The sequence below is a fragment of the Furipterus horrens genome, unplaced genomic scaffold, assembly GCF_987537825.1.
Source record: "Furipterus horrens unplaced genomic scaffold, mFurHor1.1.pri manual_scaffold_4, whole genome shotgun sequence".
Classification (NCBI taxonomy): domain Eukaryota; kingdom Metazoa; phylum Chordata; class Mammalia; order Chiroptera; family Furipteridae; genus Furipterus; species Furipterus horrens.
The window spans coordinates 21,149,007-21,176,550 of record NW_028327174.1 but is presented as its reverse complement, the minus strand read 5'-3'; the positions used below and the strand labels follow the sequence as shown (position 1 = coordinate 21,176,550).

Sequence of the window (27,544 nt, the reverse complement as noted above, 5' to 3'; positions counted from 1 at the left end):
AGATGAGCCACTGTGGAAGCTCAACTCTGTGCAGGCACCTGCCAGCAGGCAGCGGCACGTCTCACTTTTGCTAAGCCTCATTCAGAGACCCTGGAAATAGAAAAACAAAGTGCTTCCGAAGGAGGCAGTAAAACCATGGGCACCAGGAGCTTTAAAGGCAGCTCTGGGACTATTGAGGACATGATCACAGATAAAACTGGGTTGTGTGGTCTGGCGTCAGACTATTCTCACGCACACTGCCAGGCTCCCGAAGCCTGACAGGGTTGTGGCAGGCGCTTTATGGAGAGGAGCTGAGTGGTCCAGCACTGGGCCTCAGAATCATGCAGGGACTTCTGGGATGACTTGAGTCATGGTGAGCAGCAAGGCAGAGTCTGACTTAATGCTGTTTGTTATCCAAGTCCACTGTGGGGGGTTTCCCTCATCCCCAGCCCCCTCATCCTCACCCCACTTTTCTTCTTCCTGTGTGTTTGGAGCTGAACTGTGTGGTGTCTCTAAAACATGCCACATGACATCCCGACCCCTTGCTATAATTTTATCTCAAGGTAGGTCCAGTATTCCTTGAAGCAGAATTGAAAATGGGCCTTGTATCATCCAGAAAGATGTGTGTGTATGTGTGTGTGTGTGTGTGTGTGTGTGTGTATGAGAGAGAGAGAGAGACAGGCACAGAGAGAGAGAGAGAGAGAGAGAGAGAGAGAGAGACAGAGAGAGAGACAGAGAGAGACAGAGAGAGACAGAGACAGAGAGAGAGACAGAGAGAGAGATACAGAGAGAGAGACAGAGACAGAGACAGAGAGAGACAGAGAGAGACAGAGAGAGAGACAGAGAGAGAGATACAGAGAGAGAGACAGAGACAGAGAGAGACAGAGAGAGACAGAGAGAGAGACAGAGAGAGAGATACAGAGAGAGAGACAGAGACAGAGAGAGACAGAGAGAGACAGAGACAGAGAGAGAGAGAGAGACAGAGAGAGACAGAGAGAGACAGAGAGAGATACAGAGAGAGAGACAGAGAGACAGAGAGAGATAGAGAGAAGGGGTAAATGGTACTTTTTTTTCCAAGTTCCAGATTCTTTCCTGGGCACAGCTTGAGATGGACAGAGCAGATAGAGCAATACTTCCACTGGTAAAACATCCTTCATCCCTATTTTTACTAAAAAGACAAGATCACATCCCAAAATAGCTGGAATATAAACTATAACCCTAGACAAAGCCAGTAAAATTTTATAAACTTTCTGCTCTTTTTGGGTAAATGTGATAAATACTACATTTCAAGACATAGAACAGTCTCTCTTTAAAGCCATCAGAGGCAGAAGACATCTGTGTTCTCCTCAAATACAGTGGAATCTGGCTATGAATCTGGAGTCTAAGGAACAAATTTGAACCTTGTCAGGTGTCAGGAAAAGGAACACATAGCTCAGAGGTTGATGGGTTTTGTTTCTCTTCTTTGGCCAATCAGGGCTTGGCTGTGCCTTCTTTAATGAGGTTTGTGGCGGCTGTGGAGCCAGGGTCTGTGGACCACAGGCTGTGGCCCAGATTCCTGTGGCAGGAGGCCCCAGGTGAGAGAGACACTCCCGTGGTCTTGGATTGAGCCCATGGGGCACAAGCAAAGGAAAAGCTCTGTGCCTTCCAGACAGAATTTCTCAGACTTGTCATTTAAAAAGGGACAGAAAAATAGCAGATGAAAAGGGTAAGGGGGTAACATCAAAGGAGTTATTTTAACGAGCGAGTGCATCATACGGTCGGAATCATAATCTGAAGTTTTCCAAATGTCCCATCTGTGTATTATACAACTTGCAGGATGCCTGTTAAGTCTTGCTCTTGAGGGACTTTTTGCATTAATTTTTCTAATGGTCACTGAGATCTCAAGGAGGGAAACTTCTGGGAAGGATGGGTTCATAAGAACTATTTGTGGGTTTTTCTCCTCATTGCTTTTGACATACCCCTGGTGTATTACACAACTGACACAAAGTTCTTGTTGAGGCTCTTCTGCTGCCCTCTTCCACACCACGTGGTCTTCCAGACGGCCTTCTGTTCCTATGACAGCTCCTTCCTTGCCCTTTGACGGCCCCTTTCCCTGCATCTGTCCCTTAACTGTAGATAGTTTCCCCTCTCTGCTCCATCCACTCATGGTACTCATTGTAGGGTTTCAACTGTTCTCTCCATGATGATTCTCAGATCTTGAGCTCCAACCCAGACCTGTTTTAAGAGCTCTAGACCCATATACAAAATTGCTTACTAGACATCCCTACTTAGTTGTCTCATGGTGTCCTCCACCTCAACAACTCCTCCTCCACTTCATCAAAACTGCCTCTTCTCTAGTGTTTCCTATCTTAGCAAACTGTGTCACCTTACACACAAATGCCCAAAGACCCTTCAACCCTCAGCCTCCTTCCCTTCCCACATACGGTTCACCACCAGCTTCTTAACTCTACCTCCTAAGCATGTCTCAATCTTCCTAGGTCTGTTCACAACCATTGCAACACCATAGACTTTGCTACTATAATCTTTTACCTGAAGCCCCGTGTAAGATGGCATACATAGCCTTCAATGCCATGAACTTGCCTTATCCTTTAAGTCTTCTCTTTTGGCACTTCTCTCTTCTACTCTATGCTCCAAACATTTTGAAATCCCTTCAGTCCCTTCTATGAACCATCCTCACATTTGCCTTTCGCTGTTGCACAAATAATTTTCTGGGCCAGAAACATACCTTCACCTGTCATATCACTCTCCCCTTTTCCCATTCTTCTATCAACTCTCATCATTTAGTTGGTTTATACATCTCTTCCTTCAGAGAGAAATCTTCCTCTGCTTTAGGCCAGGTTAGGTTTCTTTGTTATGGTCACATAATTACCTAAACTCCGTCCTTCATAATACTCATTACACATTATTAGTAACACTTGTTCAAGTGTTACTTTTCCAGCTGGACTACCTCACTAAATACATCAGATGTCTTATTCGTTTCATTTATTTTTTCATGGAAAGCATATGCTCAGAACCCCCATTCTCCTGTTTGAATTGGAACTGTTTGTTCACTAAACCTCCTATAAAGCTGTCAATCTGAGTTTGATCTAATGCCTCCATTTGTTGATGTATTATCTGTTTGCTGGACTATATATTGTTTTCTTTCTTGCTTTATATCCTTGGTTGGTAAAATTCATCCTTCTGGAATATCATGAGAATGGACGCATAGAAGGATACGTTTTATGAAAACTTACATGTGTGAAAATATCTTTATTCTCCCTTTGCACTTGATGTATACTTTGGCTAGGTATAGAATCCTGTGCTAAACTCATTTGCCTCCTTACTGTTAATACGTTTCCCTAAAATTTTCTAGTGTCAAAGGCTGATGTTGAGAATTTTAAAACTGTTTTGATTCCAAATAATTTTTAGAGAATCTATGTTTGTCCCTCTGGACTGGGAGGCTTTTAGAAACCTTTTCATCATTCTTAGAATTCTAAAATCTCATGGTGAAGTGCTTTGGTGAAGGTCCCTTTTTTACTTTATCATCATACTGAATAGGTTTTTCCCATCAGAAAATGCATGTCCTTCACCTCTGGGACATTTCCTCATATTTGTTTTGTATTTTCTTCCCCACCATTTTCTTGGTCTTCTCTTTCTTATTAGATGTTTGAGTTCATAGATGTGATTAATTTTTTATATTTTCTTTTCTATTGTCCATTTATTTGTCTTTTGTACTATATGTTTTTCCTGAGAGTTAATTGATTTTTAACTTCTTATCGTTTTATTGGATAAATAAAATTTTATTGGATTTATCTTTCAACTCTTGCATTTTCCTGGTTCATTTTCTCCTTCAAATAAACTTTATGCTCCTAATGGTGTTAGGAAGTGGTAGTCACTTAGGCGATATGGGTGGACAGACACATTAGGGCTTACTATTCCTTGAACAGGGCATTCACCAGTCATTACCTGCTGCATTTGGTGATAGCTGGTGCCTGAGCCTTTCTGAGATTTTGCAGTACAAGTTGACTTGCTTTTCTCTGCTGTCTTTCACTATAGGTACTTGGTATTCAACCATAACAGCTTTGCTAACTCCTTCATCCACTGTTCATCTGCCAAGATATTCATTACAACTCTCATAGACTACTGTATTCATGACTATTTCCTTTAGCCTGTGGTTTTATACATTTTAAAATTCATTCACTGTAATTTTTGTAGCATTTCAGAAGTAGATAGGGATTTACACATGAGTTCAATTTTCCATGTTTAATTAAAACCACTAATTATTTTTTGCTAAAGATTTAGCCAAGTTTTCTGATTACTGGTACCTGGAGAAAAAGTCTCAATTTAAATTCTGGTTCTAGGCCTCCTTTCCACTTTCCCTCCCTCCATTATTTTCTTCTTTTCTTCTCTTCCCCTCTCTTTTAACTTTTTTTCTTTTTCTCTCAGATATGGTCTCAACTGGTCTACACACTAGTTGGCTTCAGAATCATCAGGCTCCATCCGAGTTTTTCTCAATTTCTTATCACAGAATTATTGTTTGCTAATTTATTATAAAATATCTTATTTTACTGCTGCTTCTATGAATCATAACTCATTCTTTAAATCCTCCTTTGATGATGATAATGATAATAGGGGCAATGACAGATATATTTAGTGAGCTCTTAGCATGTACCAAGCCCTAAGTGAAGCATATTACATAGATTATCTCCTTTGACTAGCACTATGGGCTAGTTGACATTTTCTCATTGAATAAGAAAATAAAGCTTATGGAGTTTTAATAACTGGTCCAAGAAACTATAGCTGGTGAGTTGTAAAACTGGGTTTTAAAAAACTATTTCCTTACCTCAAAGATCAGACTTTACCTGTTACACTATACTGTGTCTTCTTGGTATTAGACAGACATTGATTAGAACATAATTTTGAATGATAAGATTTTCATTAACTAGCAGAAGCACTTTCTAACAACAGAATGAGATGCCTCATGCTAACAGGAGTGACAGTCTATAAACAGCTACACAGAGGTTGGATGATCTTGTGCGAGGAATGTGGAAGGTGGGGGTAGTTTCTTGCATTTAGTGGAACATGAACTTCAAAATCCCTTTAAATTTTTCAAGTCTATGATTCTGTCTGTTCTGCTGTTAGTTCTCCTCATAACTATCTCCTAGAAACTTTCTTATAGAATGGTTAACAGAATTGGTAGCCTTCTCCTTCACCTAATTTCATTCTCTATGTATTGTGTATCAATGGGAAGTATGAAAAGACTATAACCCTTGCATATATTTTAACATTTAATATTAAAATAATAATAGCTACCATCTATTGAATGCTTACCATGTCCAGATATTGTGCTAAAAATTGTGTAAACATTTTTTCACTTAATCCTCAGACCAACCCCGAGAGGCTGGGCCATTATTGTCTTGTTATCATTCTAGACCAAAAAATGTCCTGCATCTGATTGACTTAGCCTACTAGGGCTGCATAACAAAATGTCACAGACTGTGTGACTTAAACAAGAGAAATTTATTTTCTCAGAGTTCTGGAGAACCGGCAAAGTTTGGTTCCTAGTGAGGGCCTTCTTTCTGGCTTGCAGATGACCACCTCTTCACTGTGTCGTCACATGGCAGAGATGGAGAAATCACTGTCTCTTCTTTGTCCCATAAGACTACCAATCCTATTGGATTGGGACCCTACTTATATAATCTCATTTAACCTAATTCCCTCCCCAAAGTTGTATCTCTAAATACAGTCACTTGAGGGGGGTGGTTAGAGCTTTGACATATAAATTTGTAGAGGAGGATTTTTTCAACTCATAGTAGTGGTAGATGGTGTTTAGCTTGGCTTTAATGGAAAGATGATGCTGTTTATGTTATTAAGACATGAAAATATTTGAGTTTGGATAAGAGCATGTTTCTACTATTTTCTGGACACCGTCTCTTCCCCATGAAGAGAGGGGATGAATCATCTATTAAATAATAAGACTGTGTCTGTATTGGCAGGAAGGGCTAACTCTCTTGTTGCTTATTAAAAAGCAACAAGAATTCAGTTTTTTTCCCAATCCTTTCTGGGGGGAGTCTCTCATTATCCTGATAAGGGACCTCCTCAGGTTGTTTTTAAGAGAAGAGTAGGCTCCTTAGTATCCCACTATCTGTTCTAGGATCAGGGACGGCTTCAGAGTCAACACTTACTTTGCTTCTCCTTTCTGTCTGCAGAACTAACTCTGTCCTCCAGAAACTTTTGGTGACTGGTCCATTTCTTTTCCAGGAAGCTAAAAAAACTATTTCGGAAGTTGAAAGATGAGACCGAACCTGGAGAAGTGGACTCTGCCCATTCAAAGCATCCAGAACAGTGGGATCTAGACTACAGCTTGGAACCATACACTGGACTTACTCCAGAGTACATGGAAATGAGTAAGAGCATGTGATCTTTCCTTCCTGGTGCAGGTGCAGACAAGCAGTCTGGGAGAGGGGTGAGGAGGAGGTTAGAGAAATGACTAGGGCTGCCACTGCACCTTCCTGGGCTTCCTGGTTACACAAAGTCACCCTCAGTGCCACATAAAAGTTGAGGAGTGTGAAGCAGAAAGAACCCTAGAATGAGAACCAGGAGCAACTCTTATTACCAAGTTGATACTAGGATGATGTCTTCTTCTTGGGCTTTTTCTCCACATCTTGAAATGAGACGTTTGGTCTCTCAAGCCCCTTCCCATGGCTTCTATAATTCATAAGACTGAAAGAGAAATAGTGAAGTCTGAAATTTAAGGATAGAGTTTCCATTAAGAAAAAGTAAGGTAGTCCTATGACACTTGGGGCAAGGGTATATACATCTTCAACATGGAGAATATAGAAGAGTCCTCCACTCTGATTAGGCAGGGCTGGGTAAGGTGTTAACTTTTCCCTAAAAAACTTGGGGATGTTTTGTGTAGCGGGTGAGAAGTAGATTTCTAGTTACTGAGCCTCTGCTTGTTCTTGGATAAGGCTTTAAAATGGGTGCATGTAGTATAGACTGATAGAACATGGCTGTTTTACTTGTGGTTCAGAAGTCACGAGTTTTCCATTATGAAAAGTGTCCCAATTTAGACCAACTGCCTTCAGACTCTTGGCTACTTGTGAATAATCCTGATCTTTTATCGAGGTGGATATTTGAGAAGCCTCTTTATAAGACTTGGGACTAATGAATTAAAAACATAGGCCCAAGAAGTCAAATATATCACCTTAACATTTACTTAGTCTGGAGTGTTGGAGAAACATCAGTCACATCCAATAAAATAATCACTCAATACTTAATATCATTGTATTTCCATAATGACTCCTGCCTCCTTTGGTTAATCACTTTTAATAGGGGGTCACCAATGCCTCTCTGGGTACCAAGTACTTCACTTGTTATTTCTAATGGATATTTATTCTCTTTTGTTTGTAAAAATGTGTGTATGTATGTTAAGGGTAGAGAAGACAGGTTCTACATTACATGACCTCAAAAGTTCTGCTGTAGCCCTGGGGATCTAAAATTGCAGGCAAAGACTGAGCTTTGTATTCTAAATAAACTCACCAGAGAAGAAACTTTCATTGTGTCTGCTTCAGGAACAATAGGCAAAGAAAATATCAAGACCCAGTATATGTAAACACATAGCTCTCTTATTCTTTTCACTTTTAGTTAAGTGCTACCTCTAATCCCTCTCCAGCCGAATATTTACACAGAGATGATTACTGGTATTTCAGATGCTATTCTGTGCCTGCCATCCTCTCAGAAAGGAACTGCTGCCAGAGATTGAGGCTTCCATCTGGGAAAGGGCTTACTTGAGAAATCCTTGAGCTCTGTCTCTCAACCTCCACCCTCCAACTCCAGTCCTCTACCCCCAACACCCAGTTATCTGTGTAGGTTTTACATGTTGTCTGTCCAGATAGTTGGCTATTTCAAAGCTTCCTATTTTGAATGATTAAGAGCAGAGACCCTTTAGCCATTCTTCCTGGGTTCAAATTCTGGCATTATTACCAACTAGCTGGGCAGCTTTGGGTAAGTGGCTAACCTTTGTGTCTCAGTTTGCTTTAGCTGAAAAAAAAATCTACCTAATGGGATTGTATTTAATGAATTCATGTCTGTGAAGTTCTTAGAAGAGTGTCTAGCACTTAAAATTATGTTAAATGTCAAGTATTGTTTCTCTTTATGTCCTGGGTCCTAGGAAGGCAGAGAGCAGGGAAATATGCTCCCCTTTGTCAGCTATCATGTCATCGAATAGACAGTCACTCTGTGTTTGAACTTGGGTACTTACAAATTAATAATAATAAGAAAAAGCAAATTCTATAAGACTTTGTGATTTCTGGAAGAAATTCACACCAAGAGTATAGAGAGTGAAATTCATTCTATAAACACACACACACACACACACATACACACACACACACACACACACACACACACACACCACTTACAGAATAAGAACGTAAGGGAACAAAACAATTATATAGGAGAAAGTTTGAGAATAGAAAAAAAAGGAGGGATCATTTCCCAAAACTTCCCTCATTCAAGTACAGCTTTTATTAACATTTTGGTGCTATTTCTTAGACCCTTTTTTCTTACATATATGATTTTAAAACTAAAGTTGTGATCATACTCACACATTTGTTTCTCTTATTTTTAGCATTCTATGAATAACTGTTTCCAAGTTGTCACATAATATTCAAAATAAATAGCTGCATAATAAATAATCCCTCTCATAAATGTACCATAGTTTATTCCCTATCTTTCAATGAAGTACCTTGTAGGCTCATTTTCCAAGTCTTCCGCCATTTTAATGATCTAATATATGCTATCTTCATACATATAATCTTTTGCACATAGGAAATAGTATTATTTCCTCAAGATAGACTCCCACAGACGTAATCACTAGATTTAACATATGGCCACTCTATGGTTCTTGATTTATTTTACCAAATTGCTTTCTGAATGATTAATTCACCTACCCACAGACAATATACAAAACACGCTTCCAGTGAGTACACATTATTCAGTGACCAGAAGTCATGTGTCATGGAAGACTTATCAGTGTGCAGTAAGCTTGAGATTCCCAGGCCCTATGCCGAACTCATTCCACTTTGTTGGCCTGAATATCTCAAACTCATCTTTAAGCTTTTCACAGTGCTTTGTCTGTGAAGTCTTCTTAGATGAAGCTCTGTTTCTCCTGAGAGGAATCATTAATTATTTGTTCTGTCCCAGTATTGCATTCGATACACACACTGATGGTGTATCTTGCAGAATCATGGTATAGTGCTCACATATCTGTTCATCAGCAAACCCAGTCTATTAGATTCCAGAGATGAGTAAACAGGGACTAAGGCTTATTTATCTTCATATCCTCCAGAGCCTGTATATTTCCTGGCACATAACAAGGCAGGTAATATGTCTGATAAACAAAAACAAAAGTGGGTAAATAAATGAATAAATTTATTAATTAATAAGGGAAGATTTCTCAACAGAAGTAAGTTTCTTATAACTTTAAGTGGCAAACAAAGGATCATTTTCAAAGCAGGGCTTCGTTGTTGGTGGGTCAATGATGTTCTGAAGGGTTTTCTAGCTCTAGGTAGAAGGTTGGACTTGATCTCCAAGTTTCTTTCTGGTTCTGAGAATTTACATATCAATAATAAGAGGAAGGTAGAGCATTTCAAGGGAAAGAGCTAGCAAGTGCAAATATTTGGTTTTGGGGTAGGGAGAGTTCATGTTAAGACCTGGGATTAACAGAGAACCCTGAAGACCAGACAAGTTTGCATTTCACACCAGGTCATAGGGAACAGTTACAAAACCTTGGTCAATGCTGTGACAAACTGTTTGTCTTGGGCAGCAAGTGTAGAAGAGAGATAGTAAGACTAAGGAAGGAATGAGGAAACACAGATGGACTTATTCATTTATTCATTCATCAACATTTATTAAGCACCTAGAGGAACAAGTTTGGAGACCAGAATAGTCTCTTCAACAACTCAAGTTGATGTTGATTTAGTCAACAATCTAACTGATATTGATTCAGTCTTGTCTGGAGGAAGAAGTCTGATCACACAGGGTTTTCCAAGCTGGGGTTCATGGAAAGTCACTCACAGAATTCTGTAGGCCATTTTGATGTTAATCATTTTAGAGACATGACTATTTTATTTCATATTTTATATAAGCACAAGGACAATGGTTCTGAGTTAGAGTCCTTTCTTTTTCTTTTTCTTTTTTTTTTCTTTCATCTCTGGATTATCCTCTTCACCGTTTAAGGGAGTATGTGTTTCCATGTACAATCAAAGGCTGCAGAATAATCTTTACCAAATAACAACTTCATATAGCAGTGTAGGTAGACTAAGTGTGGTTAGAGGAGGGTTCTGGAGTCAAACCACGAGCCTTTGAATCGTAAGCCTGCTAGTTACAAGATGCTGAGCTTGATGTTTAAAGTCAGCCGGGCCCAATTTCCACATTTCAGATCTGGTTTTCCCCTGTTACCAGGGGAATTTGCCTATCTGCCCACAACAAACACCTACTTTATTAGGATGGTTCTGAGAAATAAGTGATGTATATAAAGTAGGTTAAAAAAGATGTGCTTGATGCACATAGGCTCTCAATGAATATTAACCACCATTGTTATTGTCAGGAGTCCAATTTCTTTCTCTTTAATCTAGAAATGGACTAAACACGGTTTGGAGCCCTTGAATGTAGTGAGGACTGGAGGGTCTTCCCAGCACATGAGTGTGAGGTAGGGCAGTAATGATTAAAGATCGAGGGTACCTGACCTCGAAGCAAATCTGACTTACCCTCAGAAGACTGAGATACAAACATTCCAAGATGCTTGTCCCTTCAGAGAACCCCAAGCCCTTATGTGACAAGTCTGCCTTCTCAAATGCACTCCTTTTGTCATCTTTTAATCCAAAATCCACAAACTTTTGTTCTGCTTATCATAAAAATAGATCACTATTGTCTTCCTCAGGAATTCAGTTATTCTCCTTAGAGTCTTCCTCCAACGTCTTAAATGCAGCACAAGCTGTGGGGCCCTTGGGCCATTAATGTGGGCAATGAGATGAATTTCTTCTGTTATTCACATTTTTCTCAGTCCTGAGTTTTCATCCTGTCAAACTGCAATAGAAAGGGAGGTGTGTTGATGACTACATATTCACTTACTTGGAGTGAAAGCCAGATGACTACTCTGAAGGGCCAGGGGTTCTCAGTCTCCCTGCTCTCTGGGTGTGTACACCAAGACCTGTAAGAATTGCCCAGCTGATGGAAATGCATGGGCAGGTCCACCTCAACACCCCTGCAGCTGCATCCAGATTGTCTCATGATATTGTAAGCTTGACCTCCTGAGTTCAGGAGGAACGTCCATGAGTTGACAGAGACCCTGTGCCCTTCTCCATGCCTCCTCTCTGACTGCCTCACCTTTAGTTGGGGAGGGCCCTCCTCAGTATGATCCTGAGTCTTTTGACTTATGGCTCCTTACCTCCCTGTCTCTGCCTCTACTAAGCACTTTGGATTCCCATTGAAGCCCTTGCCACTTTTCCCTGCTCTACTGCAAATGCCTCCTAGCTTGTCTCCTGGCTTCCTCTCCCCTCTTACCTTCTCACTTTTAAAAATGGGTTTTCTAAAATGTAACCCAAAGCATGTTATTTTTTCTGTTTAAAATCCTCAATATTACTGACTTCCTTTAAGATAAAATGTAAATCCCCTAGTATATAAGGGCATCCATGAGCTGGCTCCCCTGTTGCAGGTCCTTCATGGTGCCACGTATTTGCATCTGGTTTTCTCCTGCTACCAGGTCTGATTTTGCCTATCTACCCACAACAACTTCTTACTTAGCTGTGCAAGCTGAAACATACCTCTTGGAAGCATTTTTGGTTCAGCCATCCTCAGTTCCTCTCTTTCATAGGAGAAAATGTGAGTGCTTTGGGGGCAGAGGCTGAGCCTTATTCCTCTGCAGTCACAACACTCAGCACAGTTCATCGAACATAGTAAAAGCTCAATAAAATATTTCTTGAATGAATGGCTCTTTAAATCCCCTTCCTTCAGCATCAGGAAATAGAGACCCCACTTCTCTTTATTCTATGATATTTGGGCCAGCCTCCCTTTTCACCATGAACATAAATTTATATATTTTTAATATGCAGCAATTTTCATCTCCCAAGACCAAAGTAAACCCTGTTTATTATCAGGGTTTCCCTCAAAGAAAAGTTACTTCTGGTTTTAATTTTCTCCTTTGCCTTCAGGGATCAAGTCATTATCGAAAGTGGACAGAGTGGAATGCTCTCACTCAGACTTGGATTTAAGCTCAACTCCAATTTCAAGTCTTTTTCTCTGTACCACCCCCCTCTCCAAGCCATCCCTGAGGGTAATCAGGTGTCAGGACCTGTGCCAAGCACGGGGGACACAGAGGCAACAAATGGGCCCACGCTGTGCAGGTCCTAAGGATCTAGTGGCAGAGGGAAAGGGGCGAACAGTTATCGGAAAGGATCTCATTGTCGTAGAAAAAGTACAGCTGACTGCGTGCGTCAGAGAGGTTAGGTCTTTGCAGCTTTCGTTTGACCGAGCAGAGGTGGGTTAAAGAGAACTGTCTGCTCTCGTGTTCCTTTGGCCCGTGATTGCCCACTCACTGAACACCCTTGGATTTTAGCAGCTTCCTACTGAGGCAGCACAAACGCAGGACTGGAAAGGAGAGGCTCATTTCCCAGCCACTGTTTCAGGTTTGTTTTGGGACTTCAGACAAGGCCAAGAAGAGAATCCATCTCCGGGAAAACATTTCTCAGCCCTCCTGACTGGAGACTTAGTTTCCGGGACTATTTTCTGGGTTCTCTGCCACATATGTGGCCCCACCATCCTTTAGGCCCCGGGCTGAGAAACTCCCGCATTTCTGTGCCTTCGCCCTTCTGTCTCCACGCAGTCCTGTCCAGCAGGTGGGTCTCTCCCCTGGAATATCTCTGAAAGCTGCTCCTGCAGGTAGCCTCTTAGCCTCCTACACTTGCTGCCTTTTCCACTATACCCTCAGCACAGCTGCTTGCATCACCATCCCACTGCTGCCCTGTTTATTCTTTCTGAGGGACAGCGTGTTGGTCTTCTCCATTGTTCAGAAACCCCCAGGGTCCCATAGCCTTAACAAGGCCTTCACAGGACATCTTGTCAATGTACTTATCCCTTGACCCTTTTACGTGTCTTAGGTCCAGTCCCAGTGAACCCCGCAGCCCATTTCTCACCCACAGCCTACATTTCACTCTTTTCTTGCCTGACCTTGCATATTCCCCTTGCCCTGGCATTCCCTGTGTCTTCCATTCACATGACCAAAACCAGCTCTGGGTCACCTCCCCAGAGTGCCTTCCCTTCCCTAACCTCACTGCTCCCCTGATCCTCACTATTTCAGCCCCTCCCCCACATTATTTCAGGCAAGCTGCTTCCTAAATCAGTGATGCCTGTTGGTAATTAATTTCCCAAGGGCATGTTTCCCCATTTGCAGGACCTTGCATGGCACCCACCACAACCTGGGCACTGGAAACATACTGGGTAAACCAGTAAAGGAGTCACTGAATGACTGAAAAAATGAGGCAATAGTTTATCAAGCATCCTTTATCTTATCTAGGCTGAAACCATCCCACTTCTAGTAATGCTGATATCACTTCTCATTTAATGGGCTGCTAATCCAGGGAGGGGATTACCAAGAATGGTGGTTATCCTTGTTTCTCTTTCTCTGCCTCCTCCTCCCTTCCTTTCTTCCCCCTCACCCTCTTTCCCTTCACGGCTGCCTTCTCCCTTCCCCCATCCCAGGCCTATTATGAACTCCTTTCCAGTGAGGAAACCAGGGAAATAAGAGAAGGTGTAATGTGAACCCATCCACACTGCTCATAGGTAGCAGCTCTCGGAAACAGCTTGGTGGGAGAGAAGACCGAAGTCCACACATGTCAAAACTTAGTTGGAGGCAATTGTTTCTGCTATCCTCAAGGATAAATAAGACTTGGTGATAGTAATGAAACCCGAAAAGCCAGTGTTCATGCTGCTTGTCATCCACCCGACCTAATAAGCAGAGACAGAGATTGAATCTTTACGGGCGCTTTATTCAGGTGGTCGGCGATTTGAGAAGATAGCGGGTTTGTACCCAAATAGACTGTCTTCGATTCCATTATAAACGGACCTCTTTTATAAGGAGACGAAAAGTGTAGGCAAGGGGTTTGGAATTCAGAGGAAAAGTTAATCGGATAAAAGCTGCAGCATTCTTTCATCTGTGTACTGGGCGGTGGTCTTTGTGTCCTGGGCGGTGGTCATCTCACCCTGGAGCACAAAGGCTCAGATACCATCCTGATTGCTTGCAGTCCTCCTGAGGCATAAAGGTGGAACTGCTTATGGTCTCCTGGAGTCAAAGTGGGTCATACCTCCAGTTCCTGAAACAATACCTTCCTACATATATTGATTACTGAGCTTATTAGCTGTTGTCTGAAACTAAAATTTTCCAACATTTGAGTCCCCCATCAGTAATCATACCACTACTTCCGACTTCGGCCCTGGCTGGTTTGGCTCAGTGGATTGAGCGTCGGCCTGCGAGCTAAGTGTCGCTGGTTCGATCTTCCAGTCAGGGCACATCAGAGAAGGAAAACTCTGACTCCAAAAAACCTCCGCTGCCTTGCGGCATACCTCTTCAGGGGAAAGGCTAAGGGAGTAAACCCCGACAGAAAATCCGGAGCCGGAGTCCCTAAGGCGGTTCGACGTTGTAGTCAACACCGGCAACTCCTGCGGCGCACCTGAAGCCAAGCTGTATTGACTCCGTCTTTCCCTTGGACCCTTCAGCTGCGAAGAGAGGGGGGGTCTGCTGCATGGGCAACAGCAGACCCTCCATATCACCCTGCCCAGGCTCTGTAGCTTCAGCTTCACTGGAGAGGACACTCCAGCGTCATCGCAAGATGTCGATTCAACACGGGAGGAGACAGATACCGTGTCACTCCCGAGTTGGACTGCACAGCCATTCTCGGCGGTGCAGATAGACTCTTAAGAAGCTACACCATCGTCTCTCGAGACGGACGGCTGCCAACGAGAACAACTTCCGACTTCTCTGCCCCCTTGTCTTCAAAGGGAAAGTCCCTTTTACCTTCAGTTGATCACTGGAGGTCAGAGAGCAGAATCTCTTCTTCCTATTTTCCCACGGTGTTCTTGGGTGCTAATCCAGCTCTGCTTTTATCTAGCAGTGTGACCTTAGGCATGTCAAATCACCACTCTGGGCCTCACTTTTCTCCTCGACATTACAGTTGACCCTTGAACAATGCAGGGGTTAGAGGTACCCACCCCCAACACAGTAAAAAATCTACACATAATTTTTGACTCCCCCAAAACTTTACTAATAGCCTACTGTGGATCAAATGCCTTACCGATAACATAAGCAATAGATTAACACCTATTTTGTATGTTATATGCATTATCTACTGTGTTTTTACAATCAACTAAGTTAGAGAAAAGAAAATGTTATTAAGAAAATCATTGAGAAAATACAGTTAGAGTACCATACTGCATTTATTGGTACCACTAAGTTTTTTCAAAGTCTGTGCAGTTCAAACTGTGTTATTCAAGTGTCAAGTGTATAGGAAATTAGACCAGATGATGAGTTTTTCCTTGCAGAGATACAACCCACTGTACTGAGGTCATAATCAATTGTGTAATGAGTCACAAGTAATGTGCTACTAATAATAATATATTTAAAAAATATAAAGTAAGACAGTCAATATCACCCTCACATTCTCACGTTCCTAAATTATTTTTAAGTGAGAGAGCAAGGGGAATTTCAAAACCTGGCTACACCAATATAAGTGAGTGGTATGCATAATCACTTTTCATTGCCTGTCTTGACAAGAAAGAAATGTTTCAAACTACTGCACCAGGTGACCCCCAGGATCTCTTCTGGTGTTGGTATCTTAGTTTATACGTTCTGACTGGACAATTCCTGGAAGCCAAGTGGCCTAACAGATGATGCCAGTTGCTTAAGGTTGTTACTGAGCGAAAGGGGGTTCTTTCACGTGGTGCCTTGGTATAAAACCCAACAACTAGTATTGAGGAAAACAGGTCTTTATTTACAATATTCCAACCTGAGGAGGGCAGTGAGCCCTTCAGCTCAGGGCCCTGTTCTCCCATGGGACCCAGCACTTCCCTTGCTCCCCAAAAGGCTATAAACCAAAATCAGGCCCAATAACCCCCCATCCGTCATCTTCCAGCTTTCTCCTTTGGGATCTGGGGTACAATGTCATCAGCTTCCTTATAACGGTCCAGCAAAACATGTGCCATGTTGCACTGGATCACGCATGGTTCTCTCCTCTCTCCTCTTAGCTTTCAAAGCCGCACGGATCTCTCTTTCCTTCTAAAACCACATGGTGCTCTCTCTGCAAAATGGCTGCCACCTTATTTTTAAGTCCCTGACCATGGCCAGTGACACAATGGGCAGGGTAACTGGTTCTGACCATTTGCAGAACCTTGCGCAGGCCTGTTTGCTCTTTCCTTACCATTCTACTGTCAAAACCCCTCCCATATCCTTGGGGCCTTGGAAATACCAAATCCATTTGCATAACAAAGACACTAGCTACCAGCCATAAATATGCAAAGGCCTCTTGAAAGCTGTCCCCTTCTCTGGCTCCCAAACCGCAGGCTCTGGGGATTTGGGGGACCCTACTCTGTAACAAGGTCACCCCAAGGACTCAGTGGAACTGAATCTACAGCCCCTTTCCAGACTATTCAGGACCTGTGGGAGCTTAGGCTTCACTGAAGGGATAGGGTAGAGTGGGGTTTTCTCCTTCCTTCCTAACAAGCTAGACCTCCCCAATTCCAGAAAGGCCCTTGTCTTGGGCTTTGAGCAAAAATGAGAGCAGTGAAACCAAAGTGGCCCACTCCCTCCGGTGTGCCTCACATGGTGATCCCTGGCCCTCAGCTCTCAGCTGTCAGCTTCCTTCCCCCTGATCCCCGGGACCACCCACGCAGACAGGAAGTGCACTGAGCCCACTCGGAGCCTGTCAGTTGTAATGGTGAGGCGGGTCATCAGTTGAGGGAGGCAGCAGGGAGAGATGTATTATATTTACGTTTTTCTAAATGGTGCTGGAACCGGGGCCCAGGGCCCATGGGCATGGGGGAGGGGCCCTGAGGTGGAGGGGGAAGCTGGGAATGAGGGTAAGGCTGGTTGGGGGCTTTGCGGGGAGGGAACTACCTCTGGGCAGGATCCGTGGTGGGGATGGGCTGGCTCCAGACAAAGAGAAACCTGAGAGTGAGGGATTAAGCTGGAAAAACCTGTGAGGGGAGCAGCAAGCTTTCGAGGGAATCTCCAATATCAAACCCTTTTCCTGAAGAGCTTACTAAGAAGGACTTCAAGGGTAGTTCCCCATCCCCCACCTCTGAGGGGAGGAAAGAATGCTGGCCCGGGAGCAAGCCTTGACATTAATCATCACTGTCCCCAACCCCAAAATGGGGCTTCAAAGTTGCGGAGTTTTCCTCGGGGCCTGATGAGAGGAAATGCTTCAGTCGCTTTAAGAGCTGCAAGTGAAGTTATCTGGACGCTTGCAGCAGTTTGATTTTTATAGAGCGGAATTGGTATAAAAACATAAGCCTGAATTTAATCCTCTAAGAGTTTAGTGACAAGTTCCAAAACACTCTCCTGATAAAGTTTTATCAGCATTTTATCAGATAAATCAGTGATGTGATTGCCAGTTTTTCTCATCTGCTCACTAAGAGCACTCAATTGTGATGGGAGCTTCTGAGGGCAAGGTTTGTGTCTTATTTATTCACAGCACTTAACCGCAGGCCCTGGCATAGTAGGTGCTCAATAAATGGTGAAGGAAGGCAAAGAAAGAATGAAAAAGATCATGTTTTGTGAGGACCTTGAATATGAAGTAGTTGGACTTTATAGATATTGTTGTTTATCAGAACTCTCCAGATATTCTGACTGTACTGATTTAGCTGGACAGACTATGCTCCACCTCCACCCCTTCTGGCCTCCAGTGGCCAAAATTTCTTATGTTGAAGAGCTTGTAATTAGGGAATGCTATCCTCTTAAACGAGGGCAGTTCTCCTACAACAACACAAAATAATGCACTTATTGTCTAGGTAGTTCTGGCAAAATACCCCATGTAATAGTCAACTACTGCTATGGTAACACTTTATAACAAATACCCCTAAAGTCTCAGTGACATACAACTGAGACAGAGAATAAAGAACAATGGAAAAACTGGCTCCAGACATCACTAAGTACCCCACCCTGGAAATGACCAGGTAAAAGTGGCCTCTTATTACAGAAAGAACAGAAGGGCCTGAGGCTTCAGATAGAGTGATGACTTAGGTGACACCCGAGATTCCTTCTAATTCTGATATTCTTTGGTCATGGGTGGTAGGGATCACACTGGGTAATTTTCAAGTTTCCCACAGAAGCTGAATATATAAAACTAGTCCCAACAGTGCCTTAGCTGTAGGTGGTAAAATATTCCAGAATATCTACCCAACCATCAGCACTGAAGCCTGCATGTTCTGTCACAGAACTCCAAGTGTTTGTGCTATAAGGCAATGGCTCCAAGAACCAGGAAATTCCTTTCCCTGGGTCATCCTGTTTATACAAACTGAGTCATCCCACTGGATAATCAGGCACCTGCCATCTTCTCCAAATGGCACCTAAATGCAGTTCAGGCAGTATCCCAGGGTGCATTCCAGTATTTCTGGGAAGTAGTGTGAGTCACAGGCCATCCCTGTCCTTTTGCTTCTGAAGTGTACATTGCCTGCCATTATCTGTGATAGGAGTTCGGGAGTCCCTCTCCTCATAAACACTTAAAAGAAAAGGAAAGAGTATATCTGGATACCACACCGCTCAGTGTACCATGGAAAGCTCCTGAGACACAGGAGATGCCCCGTAAGTGCTTGAGAGTTGAATGAATGAATGAGAGGCAGTCTTTTAAGTTAAAACTTAATGAAAACTCCATCATTTTCCAATTCCTCTTCTTGTTTTAACAACTAGGAAGCTCAGAGTGAATTTTGTTGCTCAACTATAGCCCTATTATGGTCCTTAGAGTTTGTATATTTGTTTCTCCCTCCTTTCTCTGTACTTTATTTCCTTTTTACTAAAATTTCATAAATCTAATTGTGTGTTCTTTTGTTTGACTTTTTCATAGCCTTTTGGGAAGATGTAAGGGCAAAGGAATAAGGCAAATAAAACTGCTCAGTTATGATTTGTTGCTTGGGAACATCTTTCCAATTATGACTATTTTCATTGACCTTTCACCTTACTGACTGTGTGACCACAGGCCAAATAAGTAAATGGGAGGGTGGATGGATGGATGAAAAGGATGAATGAATTACTGGCCCTCACATTCCCATTTTGGGGGTGGACAAAGTAAACTAGAGTGAGTAAGCCAGGTCATTAATTGGTTCACTCAATAAACATTTACTGGAAATTCATCATGCTGTTCTCTGGAAATCAGAGATGTAACTGTAGAGTTTATCAACTCAGTTCTCTCTAGTTTTAAGAAGCTAACCTAGGTGCATGGAGGTAAGATTTTTGAGGTGTTGTAAGTGCAGGCCAGATGGGAGCAATGATGCAGAAAATATAATAGTAGGGGTGAAAGACATATATATGTAAATAAAGACAGTTTGGAGAATGAAAGTATCTGTACAATAAGATTAAAAATCAGATTGTATTATAGAAGATCCAATAAGGAAACCTCAGATGTGTGAGAATAATGAAGGAAGGAGCCGGGACACTGTTGCATTAGAGTTGAATATTTACATTCTTTTGTGGTCAAAGGACACTGAATTTGATTGGCATCACAAACTATTTTGTTTCCCAGCTTCATCGATTGGTAGGTATTTGACCCTGGGAAAATTATTTCATCTCTTTGATACTCAGTTTTCTCACTTTTAAAATGGAGATAATAATAGTTGACACTGAAGGTTATTCATAAACCTGAGAGAATGCAGCTTCTGCATGATGGAAGAAGCGCCATAATTTCTGAGGTTTGGAGTTTTGCTTAGAGGACTTGGAAGGGGAATAATGGGCAGATTTTTCTAGAAGACTGTAGTGTCCACGTCTTTAAGTGCTCCCTGTCCACATTCTCCTGCCCTTTTCTTTGGCCATCAGCAGGGTTTATCTCTGATGGCTCCCATAACTCTAGCCTTGTTCCCAAGGCAGAGAAGAGGGCTTCTCATGGACAGGTCTGTATCACACTGTCAACCTGAGATTCACTGTTACAACTAGACTTTGATGTCTTGAGTAGCAGGACTCTCTATAAGTCATTTGTCCTCTCTACTTCTAAAGAAGCTAGTATTTTATCATTGATGTGAGTGAGGATGAGGAAAAAGTGAGGACTAAGTTTCCTTTAATCACCAAGAACTGAAGAAAATGTGTCATGCTGATCTGTCCCAGTGTTACATTGATCTATATGCAGTAAACTCTTAATACTTAGTCTGTTAACCTCAAGCATATTCCTTTCTGTTATGACTTTCACGGTTTCTGAATTGAGCCTGATCTATTTTATACATCCCAGGGGACTTGAGACTGAAAGGGAATTTCACTTATTGTCTTTATTTCCTAAGTAGTTTATGAACCTGGATCAGTGAATTTTCAAGAAAGATAAACCATATAGCAAACCTTCAGATGCCTCTTTTACTTGTTTGTCAAGTCAAGCCCAACAGTGGAGAATCTGTGAAGCCTTCAAGGACCCATGGTGAGAGTGAGTTACTCCTGCCCTAGTGGTCTGCTGCACACTGTTAATGCTGCCCTTAGATTTCTAACTCCATGACACAGGCAGGGTTTGTTTACATGTCCATCTTTCCCACTGCATACTCTGAGCTCTTAGAAGGATGATCCAGTAGTCTAGTGATCTTTGTTTTCTAGCAATGAGCATGGTGTCCAGGATATAGAATGTGCTCAATAAATACTTGTTGAATAAATGACTGCATGAATGAATGAATGAATGAATGATGGATATTGAGAACCCTCTTATATTTCTGTCAAGACTTCTACTGTTTTCCTAAGCAACAGAGGATCATGCTGAAGAACCAGCTCATGCCTTTCTTCTCATTATCTTATGCAATCAACACTTGCAATTTTTTTTTTTTTTTTACACTGGACACAGCCTTGAAATATGGGCTAATGAAATAAACAGTGATGACTTTCCCTGGCTGTATTTTTACACAAGTGTTTATATTAATGGGTCATTTCTAGCTGAATCTTTTGAGTATCTGCCTTCTGGGTTAGAAGACAAACTCACAGCAATATGTCCCTCAATTATGCCCTTGTATTGCTTACTAGTTTTAAATCTCCTTAAACAGACTATGTTGCTTTTACTAAACTATAGAAAGTTAAAAACAAAGTTATAGTTATTTTCATTAGAATTAGACTCTCCTGACTGTATTTACTCCAAGTTTCTTCAAAGTCTTCTGTGCAGATTCCTACACTGAGTACTGCTGTGTGGATGGGAGGTATTTATACTTCATGTCTCCATCTTGCCTCACCATCACTAATGCAATGCTTTCCATTCATACAGTTTAGTTGCCTGCTTCTTACTGCACTTATTTTGTATTTACAACTGGTGAAAATAAGTTTGTATTTATGAAACAGATAACCTCTGAGCATCTGCTACTGGGATGGGGGCCACACTAAATGGAGAGGATTCAGAAAAGAATCACATATGTTCATGGTTTCAAGGGGCTTACTTGTCCAGGAAGCAAGTAAAATAACCAAATAGAGTGACATGTGCAAGGCATTATGGGAGTGAGGAGAAGAGATGGCCATGGTGCCCACTGGGTGAGGTGGTAGGGACTAGGGTAGAGGACATTCTTTTTAGAGAAGGTTAGGTTTGAGTTGAACCTGCAAGATAAATAGAAATTCATCAAACAGACAAGAAGAGAAGGAAAATTACAGACAGTAGTAGTATGTACAAAGGCTCAAAAATATGGAAAACATGGTGAGTTTGTGGAAGTACAAATGGTTTTGAAATGATCTCCAAGCATAGCAGCTAGATATTAGCCCTGAAACCAGAGCATAGGTGAAAGGAAATGTGTCTGGAAAACTAAGTTAGGGTCAGATCACAAAGAGTCTTGAATCCCAGATCAAGGATCTGAACTTCCTCATGTGTTGTATGAGTGAGTGTGTGTGTGTGTGTGTGAGAGATGGAAAGGTAGATATTTTCATTGAGGAATTTTAAATAATAAATAAATAATCAGAATTGTGTTCTATCAAGAGTTTTTCCACCAGTCCTGGCCTAGCTCTATTCCACCTAATATACTACCCCCCTGCCCCACCGCCCCCTTTAACTAGATGGTCCTGGAATATCCTTGCTGGATGCCATCTTGTTTAGTTTAATCCACTCTTCTTTGTTGTTTTAACCTAAGTCCAGGTAATCAAGGCCAAGATTTTAATTGTCTCCAGCATCAGGCAACATAGGGCTGGTAGTTATTTTAAAAAGTCCCTGGCTGCTGGGAGTGAGAAGAGAAAACCAATGGGGTTTGTGCCCAGGAGTATTTCCAGTCCTTGTACTTCCAGCTCAGCATTTCTTGGGCACTTTACAGCCAACTTTGTAAAGATTTAGTTGAAAATCAACTATGGATTCTGCCTTAACTGACTTGGCCGGGTTTAACCTGTTATTGGTCAAGCCAAGCTGGCTTCCATTATGCAATGCACTGAGGATTTCTGGTGTTGCTCTTATCCTAATGGAGGCTGGCTGTTTTTAGAAGCAAATCTTGGTGTTGGTGAAGGCCGGAATCATTGTGTCCTCTGAAGTGAACTCAGAAGGACGCCCATCTGATATGATATTTAGACCTTTGAGTACAAAGAGCGAGTCTTGGATTTGGCATTTATATGCTACAAGGTTATGTTTTGTTTTTATTTTTTATTTTTTTCTTCCTAAGATACAACAAAACTTATTTGTTTCTGCCTCTTTGGGTTGATTCATGGAAATGCTCAGGGTATCCAGTTCAAAAAGGCAAAACCCACAACAATGGGACATCTTCAGAGAGTGGCTTCTCTTGACCCAGAAGACCAGGGAATGACCTCAGAAGATGGGACAGCAGTGTTCTGTCACTCCAGGCTCAGCACCTCTGGCCTTTGCTGAGCCACCTTCCATAAGGCTGTCCAGTCCTGAACACATAGACTTACATGGCCGGGGAAAGAGATGAGATATTGTGCTGTGGGGTTGAGATAATTTACGGACACTATTAGCATTGAACCATCACTAGAAATTGTTTGTGTCAACAGAAGAGGGATCAAGAAAGCCTGTGTCTGGAGAGTTTATGAAGGTAGAAAAGAAAACAAACCATCATGGCAAGCCCAGGGGAGAGGGCTCATGTCTGCCTCTGCATTTTAAGTGGAAGAAAAGAGAGGAGTGGAGAGTCCCATATTTCCTATAATCCTGGAAGGACATTGGATTTCTTAGAGACATTTGCACGAGTGGGATGAGGGCATGCTGTATGTATTTATAGTTGCTCATAAGTAACCTTCCCCTTCCCCACTCCCATCAGTCACCTTGCCAAGCCCTTGCTGGGATTTTGAAGAGTTTGCATTTTGCTGGAGGAAGTTACTTATGGGAAGAACATTTACACTACAGACCTAGCTCATAGAATCAAGATCCACTTAGAACTCTATAAATAAAGATATAGCCATATACATATGCATAAACATAGACATGCATTTTACAGGTTTTAGAAAAGCAGTCTAACATCTGTTTTGCTTTCCTTGTTAATTTCATCCTCCTCCACCCCCTCTGCCCACACCCCCACCCCCAACTTTAAAGTAAATTCCTTGGCAAAGACTCATTTAAAAGATGCTATAGATTCTGCATGTTGAACTGGCTCCCAGAGCTTGATTTTGAAGATTTCTCCTCCCCAACCCCATCCGAATCCCCTTTGGCCTTTCAGTTAGCCAGGCCATCATCCCACGGCCCAACCTTGACAAATCTGTGCCTTTTGGTGCATCTTGCCACCAGCTGGCACCTGTCAATCTCTTAGGGCCTGCTGAGCATTCACTGGGCATCAAGGACGATGGCAGTGACAGGGGTGTACCAGAGAAATAACACACAGCTGTGGGCCCAAGCAAACTGCCAGGTCAAAAGCAGTGTGTAAAGCTCCCCTGGGTGTTCTCTTTCATGAAACTTCTACTATGATTAGGGCTATCTTTCTGTGACCTTTTATTTTTTTATTTTATTACTTTAGTTTTGGATCCTGGTTTTTCATTCTTTGTTTGAATATTCTAGAGCAGTGATTTTCAACTAGTGTGCCACAAGAATTTTTAAAACACGCAATATCTGACCATTTAGTCAGGGGCACTGACCTCTTTTCCCTTAGAGTGTCAAGTAAAAAAGTGAGAGCAGCCAACACAATGACAGCTGTCTGGTGTGAATGAATCAAAATTAAAACATTTTTTTGTCAGATTGGCAAAAAAAATAATATACTTTTTTGGTGTGCCATGAGATGAAAAAGGTTGAACATCACAGTGTTCTAAAACCTTGATTCTTGTCCAAGAGAATGAGAATCATGGCATAACAAATCAGAGCTGAAGGGAATTTACCCTTTTTCTTCAGTTTATCAGTGAGGATGCTGAAGCCCATGGAAGCAGAGAGAATTGCCCAAGGACATGTGGCCAGTGTTATCCAGGACTAGCTGTCAGGCCTCCTGACTCTTGTCCAGTACTTTCACCTTAAATTGGTGTTTGTTTAGCATAAATATGGAGTATATGAGGTCTGTCCAGGAAGTATCCAGCCACACAATAGGAAGAATAGTGACATTTATTGAGGAAAGATACAAGATATAAGAAACATTGTACATAGGACAATGATGCCTCAGTCCCCTTCAAAGTAGGCTCCTTGGGACCTCACACAGTTCTCCCAATCTCCATCAGCTGCCCCATCATATTTTCCTGAATCTCATCAATGGTCTGAAATCTCTTCCCTTTCAAAGGTGATTTTAGTTTTGGGAAAAGCCAGAAGTTACAGGGCACCAAATCTAGGCTGCAGGGTGGCTGAGTCACCTGGGTGACTTGATGTTTTGCCAAAAACTCTTTAGAAGACGTGATGCGTGAACAGGTGCATTGTCCTGATGAGGCTGCCAATCACCAGTTGCCCATAGCTGCGGACTTCTGAATCATCCAATTAGTTTCCAGAGAGGAATGTTCAAGCTTAACACAAAAGTTGATGCAGATTCATTGCTCTACTTGCTCAGTTATTTTGAATGCCATGGCTGCACAGTACATGTGCTCACTTAACAGCATCCACTGTCCCAGATGATTAGTACAATGAAGTCGTCATTGTTCACGCATGCTCATTCCAGCCCACTCTCCTTGGCTGCCAGGTTACATCGATGTTACACAAACCATTCTCATTATAATAACAATGGTTTGACATTTTTCCAGACAGACCTTGTACATTGCAGCCATCTGTATGTGTTGATATTTATTCCAATAAGAGTAAAATTACACATAACAGGTAACATTATTGAACAATTATTAAGTGGCAGACACTGTTCTAAGCACTTTATATATGCAATAACATTTGTCCTTATGATAACCCTATTAGATGGGTCATATCATTATCATCAACTCACAGTTGAAATACCTGAGACGAATGATAGGTTAAATAACTTGTCCTTAGTATTATTTATTTATTTAGAGATGGGGAAGGGAGGGAGAAAAAAAGGGAGACAAACATCAACCAGTTGCCTCTCATATGAGCCCTGACTGGGGACCAAACCTGCAATCCAGGAATGTGCCCTGACCAGGAATCGAACCCATGACCTTTTGCTTTGCAAATCATACCTGACCAACTGAATCACACTGGTCAGAACTGGGGAAGTCCTATTAAATTGTAACCTTCCTGGGATTTGGGACTGTGTTTGCATCAGCAAATATGTACTGAGCCTCTGCAATGGATGAAGCCACTGCCTTTCTAGTGGTAAATAAAGACAAGTGAGTAGATGGTCATAACTGCACTCAGTGATGGCTGCAAGAGGCATGCACAAAACATGGTGGGAGGCAAAGGGGGCGGGGTAATGGACTTCACCAAGAAGGTGGCATTTGAATGACCTTGAGCATGCCTAGAAGTTTGCTAGCTGGGGAGTGAGTGCTTGTGCACAAGTGGATGGAAGGACCTAATGCATGCAGGGAAAAATCAGGAGGGTAAGAAGTTCAGAGTGCTAGAAGGCAGAAGCATGATGGCGGTGGGGGTGATATTGGCAGATGGAGCTAGAGAGAGGCAGGTAGGGAGCAGACTATAAAACCCCAAGATAAGGAATTTGGATTATATCCAGTAAACAGAGGGGCTCCAACAGAAACTTTTATGAGTGAGGAAGTGACAGAATCAGGACCAAAATGATGGCAGAAGCTTGGGAAGACTGGGGAAAGGGAAACCAGTGAGGAAGTTTTTGCAGCTGTCCAGGTGGAAATAAGGGCCTGGACTTCTAACAGCCATCTGATTGGCCCAGGCTGCATACCCTTGGATCTTCCCACTGCTTCCATCGCTTGGAATGCTCTCTTTAATCCAGTCTTGCTGGGACTACAGGCCCATCTTTCCAGACTAAGTGTAGGTGTCTGATACAGATACTCCTTAGTGCCCACCCTGAAGAGGCTTGTGCTCTCCCTCCTTTGGCACTCTGCAGTCTCTGGTACATTCTTCTTTCTCCCTTGGCACACATAAAATTGTGTTGCACATCTTTATGTACATTTCTCTTTTCTGCTTACACTCAGCTCCTTGAAGGCAGAACCAGACCTTTGCCTCTTTAAATACTTGGCACAATGCCTGATAGCCAGTGAGTTCTCAATAAATGTGAGATGAATAAATAAGCGTTCTAAATAAAGGTGGTGACAATGGATATGGAGAGAAGAGGCCAAGTTTTGGAGATGATATTTTTAAGTTACATCAGGGGTTGGAAAACCACGGCCCACAGGCCAAATCCAGCCTACTTCTCTCCTGCTTTTGTAAATAAAGTTTTGTTGGAACCCAACCAACCCGATTTGCCTATGTTTTATCTGTAGCTGCTTTCATGCTCCAATGGCAGAGTTAATTCTTTGTGACAAGATCAGATGGCCTGCAAATGCAAAAATGTTTATTCTCTGGACCTTTGCTGATAAAGTTTGTCGATGTCTGGGTTAGGTGACCAGGATTAGTGACTGGAGATAAAGAGTAATGGAAAGGAAAGAGACAAGACTTCCTTTTCTCTTATCTCCTCACTGTGCCTAATACTACACTTTGCTCCCAAATGATGGCATTGACCCATAGGCCTTCAAGGACTGAGAAATGCCCGTGACTGTGGGGCAGGAAGAAAAGGGAGCCTAAGGGACTGCGGTGGAAAAGAGACCCCATAAGAAGAGACCAGGGCCCTGGTTAATGTGGTGTAGTTGGTTGGAAGTTGTTCCATAGACCAAAATGTTGTGGGTTTGATTCCCAGTCAGGGCACATACATAGGTTGTGGGTTTGATCTCCGGTCAGGGCATGACACATACGAGAAGGCAACCAGTTGATGTTTCTCTCTCTCTTTCCCTTCCTCTCTCACTAAAAGCAATGAAAAAAAATGTCTTCAGGTGAGGATAAAAAACAAACAAATTTTAAAAATGCAGACACCAGGGCTCTAAGCTACAAGGCTGAATTGATCTAAGTCCTAC

At 42.2% G+C, this 27,544-nt stretch overlaps 1 protein-coding gene across 1 annotated transcript in view; it reads left to right on the top strand.

Annotated features, from left to right (window-relative positions):
• ANO2 (anoctamin 2) overlaps positions 1-27,544 on the top strand; it is a 302,275-nt gene that overhangs the window by 258,085 nt on the left and 16,646 nt on the right. Inside the window, exon 21 of the mRNA XM_090275378.1 lies at positions 6,220-6,365. Coding sequence (XP_090131504.1) covers positions 6,220-6,365 — 146 coding nt within the window. The remainder of the gene's footprint in view (positions 1-6,219; positions 6,366-27,544) is intronic.